The 17,220-nt window shown below is 40.5% G+C and overlaps 1 protein-coding gene across 21 annotated transcripts in view; it reads right to left on the bottom strand.

The window, feature by feature from the left end:
• Positions 1–17,220, bottom strand: part of TNRC6B (trinucleotide repeat containing adaptor 6B) — a 251,338-nt gene that overhangs the window by 124,624 nt on the left and 109,494 nt on the right. For 5 of the 21 annotated variants that reach the window (XM_086402962.1, XM_086402961.1, XM_086402964.1 and 2 more), the window contains exon 1: positions 4,161–4,374. The exons of the other annotated variants lie outside the window; for them this stretch is intronic. Coding sequence is in view for 2 of the 5 variants with exons in the window: in XM_086402960.1 (XP_086259086.1) it covers positions 4,161–4,165 (5 nt within the window). In the remaining 3 variants the exon portion in view is untranslated. Of the gene's footprint in view, positions 1–4,160; positions 4,375–17,220 lie in introns of those variants that run through there. 21 annotated transcript variants of the gene reach the window in all.

Raw genomic sequence — 17,220 nt, 5'->3', positions numbered from 1 at the left:
ATTCTTGCCTGGAGATTCCCAGGGACGGGGGAGCCTGGTGGGCTGCCATCTCTGGGGTCGCACAGAGTTGGACATGACTGAAGCGACTTAGCAGCAGCAGCACAACCAGAAGCAAAAATTACCATTCATTCCCTGATTATCAGTGAGGCGACCATCAGGTGAAAGGAATTATAGCATTACCCTAATTGTAACCCAAAGCAGTAGGTTAGATGGTCATCAGATGGCAAACATTTCCACATGAACCAGTGGTTCCTGGGGGCCCTGCGCAGACCAAATTAATTCTTAGCTCTCAAAGCACCTACAACACCAGCATCTGCCATAAATGATGGCTGAGTATTTGAAGGAAGAAAGGAAAACATGTTAAAATGTCACCATTATGGGTTAAATCCCTTTTCAGGCCAAGTGGCTTCAATTCACCCCACCTCACCCCACCCCACCCCACCCCCAGTTCTAATCGTAAGAAGCAGGTGAGGGAAGTCGGATTAGTATAAATCCTTGAACAATACTGTACTAGGAAACAATTAGCCTAGGCTGCCCTACTCCCCAGCCAATGGTCAGAAACCCCACCTTTAAATCACAAGGTCCACTTAAAGAAAATCTAACAGCCAAATGACAACCAGAAATTAATGAGGAGTAATTATTTGGCTTCTTTAAACAAAGGTTCTCCTCACACAGATACTCAGGCTACTTATGCGCCAGGGACTTGCTCTATCTCTCACAGAGCACCAAGGTAAGGCCTCTGGTTCTTTCACGGAGCATCTCCCTCGCCAGAGTGGTACTCCTTAGGGTTGGGACAAAGTACATTCATCTGTGTTGTCTCAGGGTCTTGTCCAGTTTAACCGACAGAAGGTCAATGAATATACTGAGCTGTAAAAATTAAATCTCTTGCAAACTTTTCAGTCCTGGGGCAGCTGGGTAGGGTGAGGCGTAACCCCTTACTACTGTTACTTGCTGGGGCCTACTCTGCAGAACCTGAAGGTCTCATCATCACAGATCATTCCTTCCGTGTCTCTTATAGGATTAAGAGCTGGAAAAGCCTTACAAGTCTCTGCTTCAATTTTTAGAAGCTGATTTCTAAATGACTTGTCCCAGTGGCGAAAAAGAATAACAAATGGCCATTCAAAGCTGAACAACGGAGTTGAGTTTGCGCTGTATACCAAAGATGCCAACACTTTCTTTCTGGTATGCAGATAAAAGGACTGAAAAACAATTTAAAAATAAGATACCACTTCTGATTAAACGGTGCTATCAATTTTTGTGAGGTTTCAGTAAAATCTTAATAATGAATCTGTGACATTTCTTTCTGCAACACAGTAGCATTGTGAATAGTAACATTACTATAATATCACAAGTAGACCCAGCAAAAGGAAATAGGCATTGGGGGTGGGGAGACTTTAGTGACGATTATATTATTTTTTCTCCAGATAGAAACTTCCTCTGCATACACTGCCTCATTTTTAAAAACCACAACGTGCAAGTTGTAGTATTTCTGCGTTTTGCTCTTCATAACATCAGCCACATCTCTCAAGTTTTTAAAGATTCATTTCACAGTGCCAACAGAAAGAAAACTTCAACAAAAGGCACAAATTAAGGACTATCCACCTGCACGCTTGATGTATAACTCATTTTTATTTGCTCCTGAATTACCAGAGTTTGGTGTGCCATAAGGATGGGCTCTGCAGGAACTTAGATCCAAAATGGCAGCTGAGCTTCTGAAACTCACCAGAGCCATAACGCTTAACATACGTGAAACCAGGTCTTATTTATCACACTTCTCAACCTGTCTAGAGAGAAGAATATTTACCAAAACATTTCAAAGAATCAGATGGCGTTCTGTTAAATGTTCATTATATCATTCTCCTTCTTGCCTAAGAAAGCAGGCACCCTGCTTCTGGTCCCTCCGCTCTGCAAACTGAATTAACCTGCTATTCACATGTTTACACAGTCCAGAAAAACAAGCTAATGACAAAATGTGGAAAGCTGAGGTTCATCTCATTCTTCTTCTGTAAGGCCAATTTAGGAAATGGGCACAAAATGAATCATCTAACAAGTAAAGCCCCAAATAAGCGCTTTCATTTTCAGAAAAAAACAACAACAAAAATCAGAACTCTAATTTTCCTCAGGTCTACCACAAAGCAACACTCTCTATTACTATGGTAACTTCTACGTCTTTTCCTTCAAATTCAAGCTGTAAAAAAATTTTCTAAGAGACAAATTTGTTCCAGATTACCTTTTGAATGTAATGTTTGCAATCTTACACAAAAGCTGAACTTCTACCACCAAAAAAATTTACACTGAATTTAAACCGTCACTTCCCCACTCATTTCCACTGCTACTAACAACATTAATTTTAGAAAAATAATAAAATACTTGCTCTTTAGAGACAGAGGACTTTAATTATCTTTATGAATTCAAATGGAACGTCTTTTTGTTAAATTAGCGTGAAAGTCCCTTCATCTACAAACAATTGGCCCAAAGAAACAGGCCATTTTCAGCACAAGAGGCCAATCCATTTTAACAGTGAATAAAGCTTTTGAAAGCATTACACACCCTCTTGCAGACTGTCAAATTTTCAAAATGGTCCAGCATTTTTTCCATTTTTTTTTAACACTCTCAGGCCCAGCAAGCATCTTATAATTAGATTAAAAAGGAAACAAACAAAAAAAAGCCCCACTGCTCCCTTCTGATCAAAATTATTCCATTTATGCTTAATTACCTTTAATCCAAGTCTACATATTTAATGATGGGGATATGACAATTCAATTTGCATATTTTAAATGGCCTTTCTAAACTATACTTTGTAACAGCTTTAGAACAGTCTCTTTCTCATGCCAATATGCTAAGGCATAAATCAGGAGGATACAAATTAGGAGGAAAAAAAAGAAAAGAAAAGAAAACAAGGCCTCTGCGAGCCAGGGATATGCTGAGGGGGGTGGGGTAGTTTCCCCAGGGGTGGGGGATATTTCCCCGCCACATCACAAACTACAATCCTTTCAGCCCACCAGACCGAGAGCATTACATCACACTCTCACAACGATCGGGGGAGGTGGCTCTGAGAAGGCAAGTTTTCAGTCCTCTTCCCTCCCCATCCCCAGGCTTTCTAGAATCCTGCATTAGGAGTAATGGAATTTAACTTCAGGGCACTCACTGCACAGTTTCGAGGGTAACCAACAGACATACAGGTACACCTACTTATTTAGGTGACCAAATACGACCATTTCACAATGGATACGTGGCTGAAACAGACAACTAGATATACAGAAGCTGAATTTGTGCTGAAAAGCCCAGTTCATCCATATAAAATTAAACAGAAACTGTAAGCCATGAGAAACAGAGAAGGCCAACCCACAGGGAGAAACTGAGAGAAAAATAATTCCTAATCGGGGTGATGAGCTGTTCTATCTTTCGAACACCATGTTTACAAGATACTCCCACCATTTGGTTCAAACCACGATCAAAATAAAAGCGCATCTGGCTGCACATTTGAGCACACACACAGAGACCCAGCGCAAATGAGCGCGCGCCGAGAGGAGAGGGGTGATCCACACACTGCTTGGGAGGTTTTCAAGCCGGGGAATCTACAAACCCCAAACCTCCTGGTGTTCACTCGCCCCCAGCCTGATGTTTAAAATGTATCAGGTCTTATTTTAGGTTTTACATCTCTCTAGGAAGGATGGCCAAGCTTTAAGAAAAAAAGAAAAAGGCTTTCCCGTGGTAGTGCTTGCCCTCCCAGATCCTTTGTCGGCCTTAGCAGCCGAAAGAATGCAAACCCATTTATATTTATGCAAATTTTTGCAGCAGATTTAAGGGGGTAGGGAGAGGTCTGTGTTGGTTTTTTTTTTTTAAAAACCTCTTTCTAAATATCAAATTTTCAATTACTCACAGCTTCATTTATTTGCAAGACACAAACGAGGATGAAAATCTGCATATAAATTAAAAGTGCAATTAAATCACTTCAAAATTAAATATTTTACCAAGGCTTTTCCATTTCTAAAATGCCGAACCAAAAGTACATCACGGGTCTGATTTACAGATTCACGAAATGTCTGAAGCCAGTCTCCATGCTAGACAAATGTCGATTTGCAACACCACTAGTGAAAACGGTTAGACAAGATCCATATAAATCAATTGGTTTTAAAAAATTGAAAATATTTACCAACCTCATAAAGTGCAGCAGTGCTTAAATCCAGCAAATTGAGGCATACAAGGTAGAAATGGAAATGAAAAAAGGTCCAAAAAATGATTTCTTTTTGTCTATCTGTTTTTTTGTATTTTAAATATTCAGAAACCAGCAGAGACTCTGTCGGCCATTTTGGCTTGAACTAACTCTCACACTCACTCTCCCTCTTGCTCTCTCTCTCCCCCTCTGTCTCTAAAGGAAGCAGCTTTTTGTGACCTTCAAATAGAGGCGGATCATGTGACTTTGGGCAGGTTTGTCAATCAGGAAAGGGGCGGGAGCTTGGGCTGAAACTGCCTTAAAGGGAAAGCGGCCCTTTTCCACTCACTTTCATTTGTGAAACCGTGTTATCTCATACTCTCCACCTACACACACTGAATGTGGAAGTGGCAACAGCAGAAGGGTAACAGATGAACAAAACAGAGAAACCTTTATTGCTTTACAGAAATATGCTCAGTTGCTAACGATTCTTACAGATTCTGGAGCTTGGCTCACTTGCTACAGTTATTCTCTGGATGCTTGGGCAAGCACAGGCTGGCAAACTGCTCTTTAAAGGGGGACTTAAACAATATTTTACCCAAACAGGAGACTTTAGTCTTCAAAGACTGAGGTGAAATATAGGACACAACTGATCTCTAACAAGCTCCTAAAATGCACAGGAAAAGACTGAAAGGAAATATACCAAAGTATAAGCTCTATATGCCAATTCAGAGAGGTTATGTGACTTCTCTCCACACAGCTAGACAGCTGTAGAACAGTGAGTAGTCTCCCAACTGAACTCCACATTTATACTTTAAAAATCATTTTTTTAATTGTTTTATTTATTTATTTATTTATTTATTTATTTTTTGGCCATGCTGCACGGCATGCAGGATCTCAAGTTCCCTGACCAGGGATCGAACCTGTGCCCCCTGCACTGGAAGCACAGAGTCTTAACTACTGGATCACCATATTTACTGTTTCAGGTGTATGTATGTTTGGTATCTCCTCCCCCCACCCCAAACTATGCTACAGCAAACTGTCAGATGAGTCACTTTTAATGCCCTCCCCAACCTGAAGAAGTAGCTCTTCAGCTGACCTGGAGGCAGCGTTAAATTTAAAACCTACCTGGCTTCCCCCAAGCCTAAGTCCCTTCCTACTCAGTGCATCTTGCTTTCTACCCACCTAAGAAAACCACGCTGGGTTTGCATCTCTAGCCCTGGGGCTAACAAGCTGTGTAACTGTAGTCAGGCAACTCCCTTCACCTCCTGGGCCTCAGTTTTCCCATTTGTGGAATGTAAGGATCGGACATCAGTAGATGGTATCTTTGGTTCCTTGCAGCCCTAAAAACCGTACTCTCTGTTTCTTTCTTTTTAGCAGTTCTGTTTCATCTTATCCTTGCCATCTCAAGTCATTACCCCAGGAAAGTTTTTCTTGACCCTTCCCGTCTAGACCAGGCCTTCCGGTTTAACACTCCCATAATTCCTTTACTACTTCTTCATAGCACTGGTCGTAACTGCAGTTTATTAATTGTCAAAGCACTTGCTTGCAGCTGGTCATTCCCAGTATGTATAAGGACACACTACATCTTCCTTCACTGCTGTGTGGGGCCTGACACCTACCTAGCCTGCATAGTAGGGAAATGAATGAATGAATGACTTAGACTTCCATTCAGAAGTGCTGGGCTGATCTGAGGAAATGTGCCATCCAAAGACAAGGAATAAAAGTCACATGCTATGCTATGCTATGCTAAGTCGCTTCAGTCGTGTCCGACTCTGTGTGACCCCATAGACGGCAGCCACCAGGCTCCCCCATCCCTGGGATTCTCCAGGCAAGAACACTGGAGAGGGTTGCCATTTCCTTCTCCAATGCATGAAAGTGAAAAGTGAAAGCGAAGTCGCTCAGTCGTGTCTGACTCTTAGCGACCCCATGGACTGCAGCCTACCAGGCTCCTCCATCCATGGGATTTTCCAGGCAAAAGTACTGGAGTGGGGTGCCACTGCCTTCTCTAGTTTTCAGAAACTCATCTCTATCTATCTAAGGACTGCTTAAGGAAGCAAAATAACTAAAATGACAGAAAGCGGGCAAAAGTGCCCTGTGACCATCAGACTCCATCTATCTCTATGAACCAGAAAGGGTCGGATTCCACAGTGGGACTCCCCTAAACAAACTGGGCTGACAGAGCGTAATCTGACATGCCAGCCAGCAGAGAACGGATGGATTCTGTAAGCTCCATATTCCTTGAAAACAAACCTATGAACCCTTTTAAATCCCACATGCTTGTCATCCTGGCTTCTGGGTCTTTGTACAGTCTCCCTCCTTCACTTTTTCCACTCTGACAGAAGAGCAGGAAAGGAGCTGTTTCAGGGCAGGCAGAGGCCAATGCCCAGACAATCTGGCAGCCTGAATATTTATGGCGTAAACGCTTCCACTGTCTTTGCACAGACCAGAGTGGAGTAGGAGCCAGGACCTGGACTGACAATTGAGATGTAGGCAAAAGTAGGAAACTCCTAGGATGGAAATTTTGAACATTTAGTCTATTTTTATCCTTCCAATACCTTCCAGATGAGTTACGGAAAGCTTACTTATATGGAGCATACTCAACACGTTAGAATGCATGGAGACTGTATGGCTGCCTTGGTTTAATTTGTGATGGACAGAATTTCTTTAGAAGACTGAATATTGCAAAGTCTCCACTCCTCAATGCAGATATTATTGTATAAAAATGTATATGTATTCCTTTCTGTTAAATAACACGCTGCACAAGAAGTCCAGAAACAGAGACAAATTTTAAAGCAAAGTATTAGTTCTATTTTCATATAATATGATTGCTAATTTTCTCCAACCTCCAGGGAATTTTTCTGTTGGTGAGTTATCGCTAAGCTTAAAGCAATTAATTCAATTGTTCACTAAAAGAAAGAAGTGTAATAAAGGCATATTTTTCCTATATTTCCAGACATTTTGGACTTCCTATTTATATTTGTTTTACTTTTTTATATCAGCAATAAGTGTTTTTAAATTATATTACAAGGTGAGGATACAATATAACAAAAAATGAGCTTACTTTTACAATTTACATACTCAAATGAGTGTTCTCTTTCAATGTTGCCATCTTTGGTGATTATGTAACAAATACTAAAATATTTCTATGAGGAAACAGGATTGAAAATGATAAACTGAACATTTAACCCAAAAATCTAGAAAATGAATAACAAACTCAAAAAAGAAAATAAAGACCAAATTATAAACATAAAGTAAAAGTCAAAAGAAGAGTAGACTGAATCTTTATTGACTCAAAAAATTTTTGTTTGTTTTAAAATGAATCTATCTATGAAACAAAAAGACTCACGGAGAACAGACTTGTTGTTGCCAAGGGGGAAGGAGATATGGGGGTGATGGACTGGGAATTCAGGGTTACCAGATGCGAACTATTATATAGAGAATGGATAAAAAACAAGTCCAACTATGTAACAGGGAACTATATTCCATATCCTAAGATAATCCATAATGAAAAAGCATGTAAAAAAATGTGTGTATAACTGAATCACTTTGCCATACAGCAGAAATTAACCTACTGTAGATCAACTATGGCACTCCACTCCAGCACTCTTGCCTGGAAAATCCCATGGACGGAGGAGCCTGGTGGGCTGCAGTCCATGGGGTCGAAAAGAGTCGGACACGACTGAGCGACTTCACTTTCACTTTTCACTTTCATGCATTGGAGAAGGAAATGGCAACCCACTCCAGTGTTCTTGCCTGGAGAATCCCAGGGACGGGTGAGCCTCGTGGGCTGCGGTCGATGGGGTCACACAGAGTCAGACACGACTGAAGTGACTTAGTAGTAGTAGTAGATCAACTATACCTAAGTTAAAAACTTTGTGTTAAAAACTTTGTCTTAAAAAAATAAATAACTGGGCATATACCCAGAGAAAACCAAGAGATATGCACCCCAATATTCAACTTAAGCACTATTTACAACAGTCAAGACATGGAAGCAACCTAATGTCCATCAATAGATGAATGAGGTAAAGAACATGTGGCATATATGATGATGACGATTTAGTCACCAGGTCGTGTCCGACTCTTTCGACCCCATGGACTGTAGCCTGCCAGACTCCTCTATCCATGGGATTCTCCAGGCAAGAGTACTGGAGTGGGTTGCCATTTCCTTCTCCAGGGAATCTTCCAGACCCAGGAATCGAATGTAGGTCTCCTGCACTGCAGGCAGATTCTTTACCAACTGAGCTATGAGGGAACACAGGGACTACTCTAGAGTCTACTATCACAAATCCTGAATAACAGCATTAAAAGCAGCTGAAAAAGATGCAATTACTATGACTTGTAAGAAGAAAAGTAGACAACAGGATAAGGATGTTACAGAATTTAGAACATACGCAATCTAAACATCACTGACATGACCCTGAGCACTGACGCTTCTCCCTGGGCTAAGCCAGCTGAGATGTGAGCCTGGATACTGGCAGAATGTCATACCAGACAATCCCTAGATTTGCAATTCTAAACTGAAATTAAGAACATGCAGGAGTTCAGAGTTTTTAAGGATAAGCCACCCCATTCTTTTCATTTGGCCCTGCAATAAACCTTTCTCTGCTACAAACAAACAAACACACAGACCCACATATATGTACAACTTCATAAAACTCACTGCAGAATAGAACCATGTGATGTTAATCTTGGGAGTTTCAAATCTGTATAGGTTTCCTATGTATGGGTTATGAGATCAAATGACAAAGACGTTAGAAAAAGAAAAATGACACAATCATCATAAAAGACACTTACGGATTCCAGTGTTCTTTGGAGATTTTGTAAAAACTGCCAAACATAATTGGCAGAATTTTATCAATATTCTCCTCAAACTAAGAATATATTCATTGTTCCAGAAGTACAGCGCCCTTTCTGAAAATGAGAACTGGCATATATATATGTAAGAATGTTACTCAGCCACAAAAGTGAAATAATGCCATTGGCAGCAACATGGATGGACCTAGAGATGATCACACTAACTGGAGTAAGCCATATAGAGGAAGTCACCTGTAATGTGATATTGTTTATATTTGGGATCTAAAAAAATGATATAAATGAACTTATTAATGAAACAGAAAGACACAGACACAGAAAACAAATTTATGGTTCAGATCAGATCAGTCGCTCAGTCGTGTCCGACTCTTTGCAACCCCATGAATCACAGCACGCCAGGCCTCCCTGTCCATCACCAACTCCCGGAGTTCACTCAGACTCACATCCATCAAGTCAGCGATGCCATCCAGCCATCTCATCCTCTGTCATCCCCTTCTCCTCCTGCCCTCAATCCCTCGCAGCATCAGAGTCTTTTCCAGTGAATCAACTCTTCGCATGAGGTGGCCAAAGTACTGGAGTTTCAGCTTTAGCATCATTCCTTCCAAAGAAATCCCAGGGCTGATCTCCTTCAGAATGGACTGGTTGGATCTCCTTGCAGTCCAAGGGACTCTCAAGAGTCCTCTCCAACACCACACTTCAAAAGCATCAATTCTTCGGCGCTCAGCCTTCTTCACAGTCCAACTCTCACATCCATACATGACCACTGGAAAAACCATAGCCTTGACTAGACGGACCTTTGTTAGCAAGTAATGTCTCTGCTTTTGAATATGCTATGTAAGTTGGTCATAACTTTCCTTCCAAGGAGTAAGCATCTTTTAATTTCATGGCTGCAGTCACAATCTGTAGTGATTTTGGAGCCTAGAAAAATAAAGTCTGACACTGTTTCCACTGTTTCCCCATCTATTTCCCATGAAGTGGTGGGACCGGATGCCATGATCTTCGTTTTCTGAATGTTGAGCTTTAAGCCAATTTTTTCACTCTCCACTTTCACTTTCATCAAGAGGCTTTTGAGTTCCTCTTCACTTTCTGCCATAAGGGTGGTGTCATCTGCATATCTGAGGTTATTGATATTTCTCCCGGCAATCTTGATTCCAACTTGTGTTTCTTCCAGTCCAGCGTTTCTCATGATGTACTCTGCATATAAGTTAAATAAACAGGGTGACAATATACAGCCTTGACGAACTCCTTTTCCTATTTGGAACCAGTCTGTTGTTCCATATCCATTTCTAACTGTTGCTTCCTGACCTGCATACAAATTTCTCAAGAGGCGGATCAGGTGGTCTGGTATTCCCATCTCTCTCAGAATTTTCCACAGTTTATTGTGATCCACACAGTCAAAGGCTTTGGCATAGTCAATAAAGCAGAAATAGACGCTTTTCTGGAACTCTCTTGCTTTTTCGATGATCCAGCGGATGTTGGCAATTTGATCTCTGGTTCCTCTGCCTTTTCTAAAACCAGCTTGAACATCAGGAAGTTCACGGTTCACATATTGCTGAAGCCTGGCTTGGAGAATTTTGAGCATTACTTTACTAGCGTGTGAGATGAGTGCAATTGTGCGGTAGTTTGAGCATTCTTTGGCATTGCCTTTCTTTGGGACTGGAATGAAAACTGACCTTTTCCAGTCCTGTGGCCACTGCTGAGTTTTCCAAATTTGCTGGCATATTGAGTGCAGCACTTTCACAGCATCATCTTGCAGGATTTGGAATAGTTCAACTGGAATTCCATCACCTCCACTAGCTTTGTTCATAGTGATGCCTTCTAAGGCCCACTTGACTTCACACTCCAGGGCGTCTGGCTCTAGGTCAGTGATCACACCATTGTGATTATCTGGGTTGTGAAGATCTTTTTTCTACAGTTCTTCTGTGTATTCTTGCCACCTCTTCTTAATATCTTCTGCTTCTGTTAGGTCCATACCATTTCTGTCCTTTATCGAGCTCATCTTTGCATGAAATGTTCCTTTGGTATCTCTGATTTTCTTGAAGAGATCCCTAGTCTTTCCCATTCTGTTGTTTTTCTCTATTTCTTTGCACTGATCACTGAAGAAGGCTTTCTCATCTCTCCTTGCTATTCTTCGGAACTCTGCATTCAGATGTTTATATCTTTCCTTTCTCCTTCGCTTTTCCCTTCTCTTCTTTTCACAGCTATTTGTACCAAAGGTGAAAGGGGATTGAGGAGGGGGGGTGCGGGTAAATTAGGAGGTTGGGATTAGCAGATACACACATATATAATATACTGCTGCTGCTGCTAAGTCGCTTCAGTCGTGTCAGACTCTGTGTGACCCCACAGACAGCAGCCCACCAGGCTCCCCCGTCCCTGGGATTCTCCAGGCAAGAACACTGGAGTGGGTTGCCATTTCCTTCTCCAATGCATGAAAGTGAAAAGTGAAAGTGAAGTCGCTCAGTCGTGTCTGACTCTTAGCGACCCCATGGACTGCAGCCTACCAAGCTCCTCCGTCCACAGGATTTTCCAGGCAAGAGTACTGGAGTGGGTTGCCATTGCCTTCTCCATATAAAATACTATATATAAAATAGATAACCAATAAGGATCTACTGTATAGCACAGGGAACTATACTCAATATTTTGTAATAACCTATATGGAGAAAAGAATCTGAAAAGGAATATCTATATCTGTATACACACACACACACATATATATTACTGGATATACATATAATGTATGTGCTCAGTCACCGCCAGGCTGTTATGTTCATGGGATTATTCCCACAAGAATACTGAAAGTGGGCTGCCATTTCTTCCCCCAGGGGATCTTCCTGACCCAGGGATTGAGCCCATGTCTCCTGCATTGCCAGGTGGATTCTTTACCAGTGAGCCACTTGGGAAGCCTATAGGAAACCTATATATATATATATAACTGAATATATAAAATATATGTAAAACTGAATCATTATGCTGCACACCTGAAACTAACACAATATGATAAATCAGCTATACTTCAATAAAAAACAATACATTTTTAAATTAAGTTTTAAAGATTAATAAAAAATAAAAACTAACAAAAGCGGATAATCCTTTGGAAGGTCTCATCAACTAAAAATAAGAGAAAAGTTATGAGTAACATTAGGGCTAAGAACAGACACATTATAACTACAGATCTGGAGAGATTTATTTTTAATTATGAGAGAATTACATATAACTTAATGTCAATAAACCTGAAGATTAAATAAAATGGATGATAGTCAAAGAAAATAGGAATTTCAAGGTCAACTCAAAGGGCTTCCCTGATAGCTCAGCTGATAAGGAATCCATCTGCAATGCAGGAGACCCTGATTTGATTCCTGGATTGGGAAGATCCCCTGGAAAAGGGATAGGCTACCCACTCCAGTATTCTTGGGCTTTCCAGCTGGCTCAGATGGTAAAGAATTCACCTGCAATGTAGGATACCTGGGCTCGATCCCTGGGTTGGGAAGGTCCCCTGGCCACAGGACTGGAAAAGGTCAGCTTTCATTCCAATCACAAAGAAAGGCAATGCCAAAGAATGTTCAAACTAATGCACAATTGTACTCATCTCACACGCTAGCAAGGTAATGCTCAAAATTCTCCAAGCGAGGCTTCAACAATATGTGAACCACGAACTTCCAGATGTTCAAGTTAGATTTAGAAAAGGCAGAGGAACCAGAGATAGAATTGCCAACATCCACTGGCTCACAAAAAAGCAAGAGAATTTCATAAAAACATCTACATTTGCTTCATTGACTATGCTAAAGCCTTTGACTGTGTGGATCACAACAAACTGTTGAAAACGCTTGAAGAGATGGTAACACCAGACTACCTTACCTGCCTCCTGAGAAATCTATATGCAGGTCAAGAAGCAACAGTTAGAACTGGAACAATGGACTGGTTCCAAATTGGGAAAGGAGTATGTCAAGGCTGAATATTGTCACCTTGTTTATTTAACTTATATGCAGAGTACATCACGCGAAATGCTGGACTGAATGAAACACAAGCTGGAATCAAGATTGTAGGGAGAAATATCAATAACCTCAGATATGTGCAGATGACATCACCCTTATGGCAGAAAGTGAAGAGGAACTAAAGAGCCTCTAGATAAAAGTGAAAGATGAGAGTAAAAAAGCTGGCTTAAAATTCAACATTCAGAAAACTAAGATCATGGCATTCAGTCCCATCACTTCATGGCAAACAGATGGGGAAACAATGGAAACAGTGACAGACTTTATTTTCTTGGGCTCCAAAATTGCTGCAGATGGTGACTGCAGCCATGAAATTAAAAGATGCTTGTTCCTTGGAAGAAAAGTTACGACAAACCTAGACAGCATAATAAAAAGCAGACATTACTCTACTGACAAAGGTCTGTATAGTCAAAGCTTTGGTTTTTCCAGTAGTCATGTATTGATATTGTATGTCATGTATGGAGAGCTGAATCATAAAGAAAACTGAGCATCAAAGAATTACTGCTTTTGAACTGTGGTGTTGGAGAAGACTTTTGAGAGTCCCTTGGATTGCAAGGAGATCAAACCAGTCAATCCTAAAGGAAATCAACCCTGAATATTCACTGGAAAGACTGATGCTGAAGCTGAAGCTCCAATACTTTGGCCACCTGACACAAAGAACTGACTCACTGGAAAAGACCCTGATGCTGGGAAAGATTGAAGGCAGGAGAAGAAGGGGATGACAGAGGATGAGATAGCTGGATGGCATCACTGACTTGATGGACGTGAATTTGAGTAAGTTCTGGGAGTTGGTGATGGACAAGGAAGCCTGGTGTGCTGCAGTTCATGGGGTCGCAAAGAGTTGGATACGACTGAGTGACTGAACTGAACTGAAGGGCAGCTCAAGAAAGTTATGAAAATAACAAAAACCCATAGCAGAAATGTGTAAGATATTCAAAGAACTAGCCACTGAAATATCAGGCACAAGTGGTTTTCTTCTACTAAACAGATAATCTCTACATTATCCATACTGTTCTCAAATTTACAGAATAGAAAGAAATCTTTAATTCATTCTATGAAGCTAGCATATTCTTAATACCCATCTGAACTAAGACATGATACAAAAAAATAAAACTATAGATCAATCTTCACCTGTGAAGATGGACACAAAAATCCCAAGTAAAGTATCAGTAAATAGAACTTAGCGGATTAGAGCATAATTTATTATGACCATGAAAAGTTTACACCAACAATACAAGAACTGTTAAACTACAAAATTTATTAACATAACTCTTTATTTGTTCAACAAGTATATTCTAACTGCCTTATATGTGTCTGACTCTATGCTAGGTGGTGGGGATACAGCAGTACCAAATAAGGTAGGTTCATTCCCCCATGGAGCAATATCCTCATGGGAGAAAGAAACTCACTCAGAAGGAATTAAAGAGTTGGTGAAAGTGAAAGTCGGTCAGTGATGTCCAATTCTTTGCAACCCCATGAACTGTAGCCCACTGGGCTCCTCTGTCCATGGAATTCTCCAGGAAAGAATACTGGAGTGGGTTGCCATTCCCTTCTCCAGAGGATCTTCCCAACCCAGAGACTGAACCCAGGTCTCCCGCATTGCAGGTGGATTCTTTACCACTTGAGCTACCTGGGAGACTATGGTAAAACCAAGGGAGACTCACTTTAGATCAGGTAGCTAAGGAAGGCTTTTCCCAGAAGGGGCATTTAAGCTGAGTTGAAAAGCAACTGCTTGGGCTTCCATAGTGACTCAGTGGTAAAGAATCTGCCTGCCAATGAGGAAGACACGTGTTCGATCCCTGATCCGGGAAGATCCCACATGCCGTGGGGCAACTAAGCTTGTGCACCACAACCACTAAGCTTGTGCTCCAGAGCCTGCGAGCCACGACTACTGAGTCCACAAGCCACAACTTTAGAGCCTGTGCTCCAAGACAAGAGAAGCCACCGCAATGAGAAGCTCATGCGCCACAACTAGAGAAAAGCCTGTGCAACAGCAAAGACCCAGCAGAGCCAAAAGGAAATTAAAAACAATAATAAATGTTAGAAAAAGAAAAGCAACTGCTTGAGTATTTAAAGAACAAGAAGGATGATCAGGAAGGAGGCTAGGCCAGGTGCCCAGGGCAGAGAGGTGAGAGATGAAGGTAGGAGAAGGTAGATCAAACTGGGTCTTGAAGGTCACAGAAAGGAAAGGATTTTATTTTAAGAAGAATGGGAAGTCACAGAAGAATATTAAAGGAGAGTGAACGGTGCCATTTTATCCATTATTCACTCTCCACTTAATACCTAGGATCTACAAGCTGAAAATTTCAAGGGTCTAGGCAAATGTTTGGGATCTGAAAAAATATATTTACAAGTCCAAAATACAGAAAGAAAATTATAATCATAAAAATTAATAAATGCTTAAGTGTCCTCAGACTATAACACCAAGCAACACAATTCATTACGGTAAGCATTTCTTAAGTTTTCACTACATTTGAAAACAACTCTCACTTTGCAAAAAATGCTATGTTAATCACTAAAAAATCTTAGGGTAATTACAAATTAAGTCAGTTATTTGTAGCCAGAGAATGTCAGAAGCAAAACAATTAAAATTCTTTTAATCTATGATAGAAAAATAAATAAATAAAACCACATAAATAAATAAAACCACATATTTAATACGGGATGTGGATAGCTTTTAAATTGTTTCCTATAAAGTGGGACAAAAGTCTGTAAAACTTCCCAAAGTAAGCATTCCAAGGACCCACGCCGGTCTTACAACCACTCTAGACAGATCAGAGTTACATGTTCAAAAGCTGATCCTGGCTTCCCTATAGAAAATATGCTACTGAGGACCATGAGGAGAAGTAGAGACAAGCTGGAAGGCAACCATGGCCTTCTAGGTGAGGGAAGATAGCCTGGATCAGATGGAGGTAGTAGAGGTACAAAGAACATGCAACGTATTAAAAAGTAGAAGAGCTTCTATCATAAAGTAACTGGCTACTGCTGTTAATAAGAATGCAATCTGTGACCACAAAGTATAATAAGGCCAATTAACCCTTTTAAAAATAAGAGTCCAGGTTCTCGCCTCCAAGTCCAGGGTTAGGACCCAGCGCTTTCACTGCTGTGGCCCCAGATTCAATCTCTGGTTGGGGAACTAAGATCCTGTAAGCCAGATGGCAGAGACAAAAACAAAGACAAAAAAATCTCCAAACTCTGAAGTCACCATTCATTCATACAGTCAAGAACCATTTTTTAGGATGTACTATGTTTTAGGTACTATACTAGAACCAAGCCCAGGAGGGTACAAAGAGGATTTTAACACCCTGAAGGACAGAGATGTTCAAATTCATAATTAAAATATGGCATAGTGAGTGCCATAATTAAAATACAAATAAAGATACAAGAGAGTTATGCTCTAGGAATACAAAGAACTGCTGTTAAGTCAGAAAAGGTTTCATAGAGGAGGTAAGATTTTAAACTGAGTCTCAAAGAATGAGTTGGAATTTGTCATGTAGAAAACATAGTTTTGGAGAAACTTAATACTGTTCTCCAAAGAAGTTATGCCATCTTATAATCCCACCAATAGAGCACAAAGGTTCCAATTTATCCACATCCTTGCCAGCATGTTATTTGGTTTTGATTTTTTTTGATAGTTGTCTCCTGACGGGTGTGAAGTGACGCCTCACTGTGGTTCTGATTTATACTTCCTTGCTGACTAGTGGTGCTGAGTGTCTTTACATGTGCTTACTGGCCACTTATGTTAGCATCTTGGAGAAATGTCTATTCAAGCCCTTTGGATATTTTTAAAGTATGTTATTTGATTCTTGTTGTTGTTGAGTTGTAGTTCTTTACATATTCTGGATATTAATCTCTTATTAGATACACGATTTGCAAATACTTTCTCCCATTCTGTAGGACACCTTTTCACTCTATGATTGTTCTTTGATGCACACAATTTTCAAAAATTTTTAAGTATGATGTGGTTCCATTTGTCTATTTTTGCTTTTTTGCCTATGTTTTTGGTGTCCTATCCAAAAAACCATTGCAAGGCCAATGTCATGAAGCTTTTATCGTGTTTTCTTTCAGGAGTTTCAAAGTCTTAGGTCTTAAGCTTACATCTTTAATCCACTATGACAATTTTTTGTATATGGTGTAAGATAAGGGTCTAACTTGATCCTTTTGCAAATAGATACCCAAAATCCCCAACACCATATGTTGAAAAGACTGTCTGTTTCCCCCATTGAATGATCTTGGCACTCATGTCAAAGATTATTCAAC

Source organism: Bos grunniens, chromosome 5 (genome assembly GCF_055505025.1).
Source record: "Bos grunniens cultivar Pamir isolate PY7600 chromosome 5, Bosgru_T2T1.0, whole genome shotgun sequence".
Classification (NCBI taxonomy): domain Eukaryota; kingdom Metazoa; phylum Chordata; class Mammalia; order Artiodactyla; family Bovidae; genus Bos; species Bos grunniens.
Note: the sequence above shows the minus strand (reverse complement) of the source record. Positions and strands in the feature narration are given on the sequence as shown.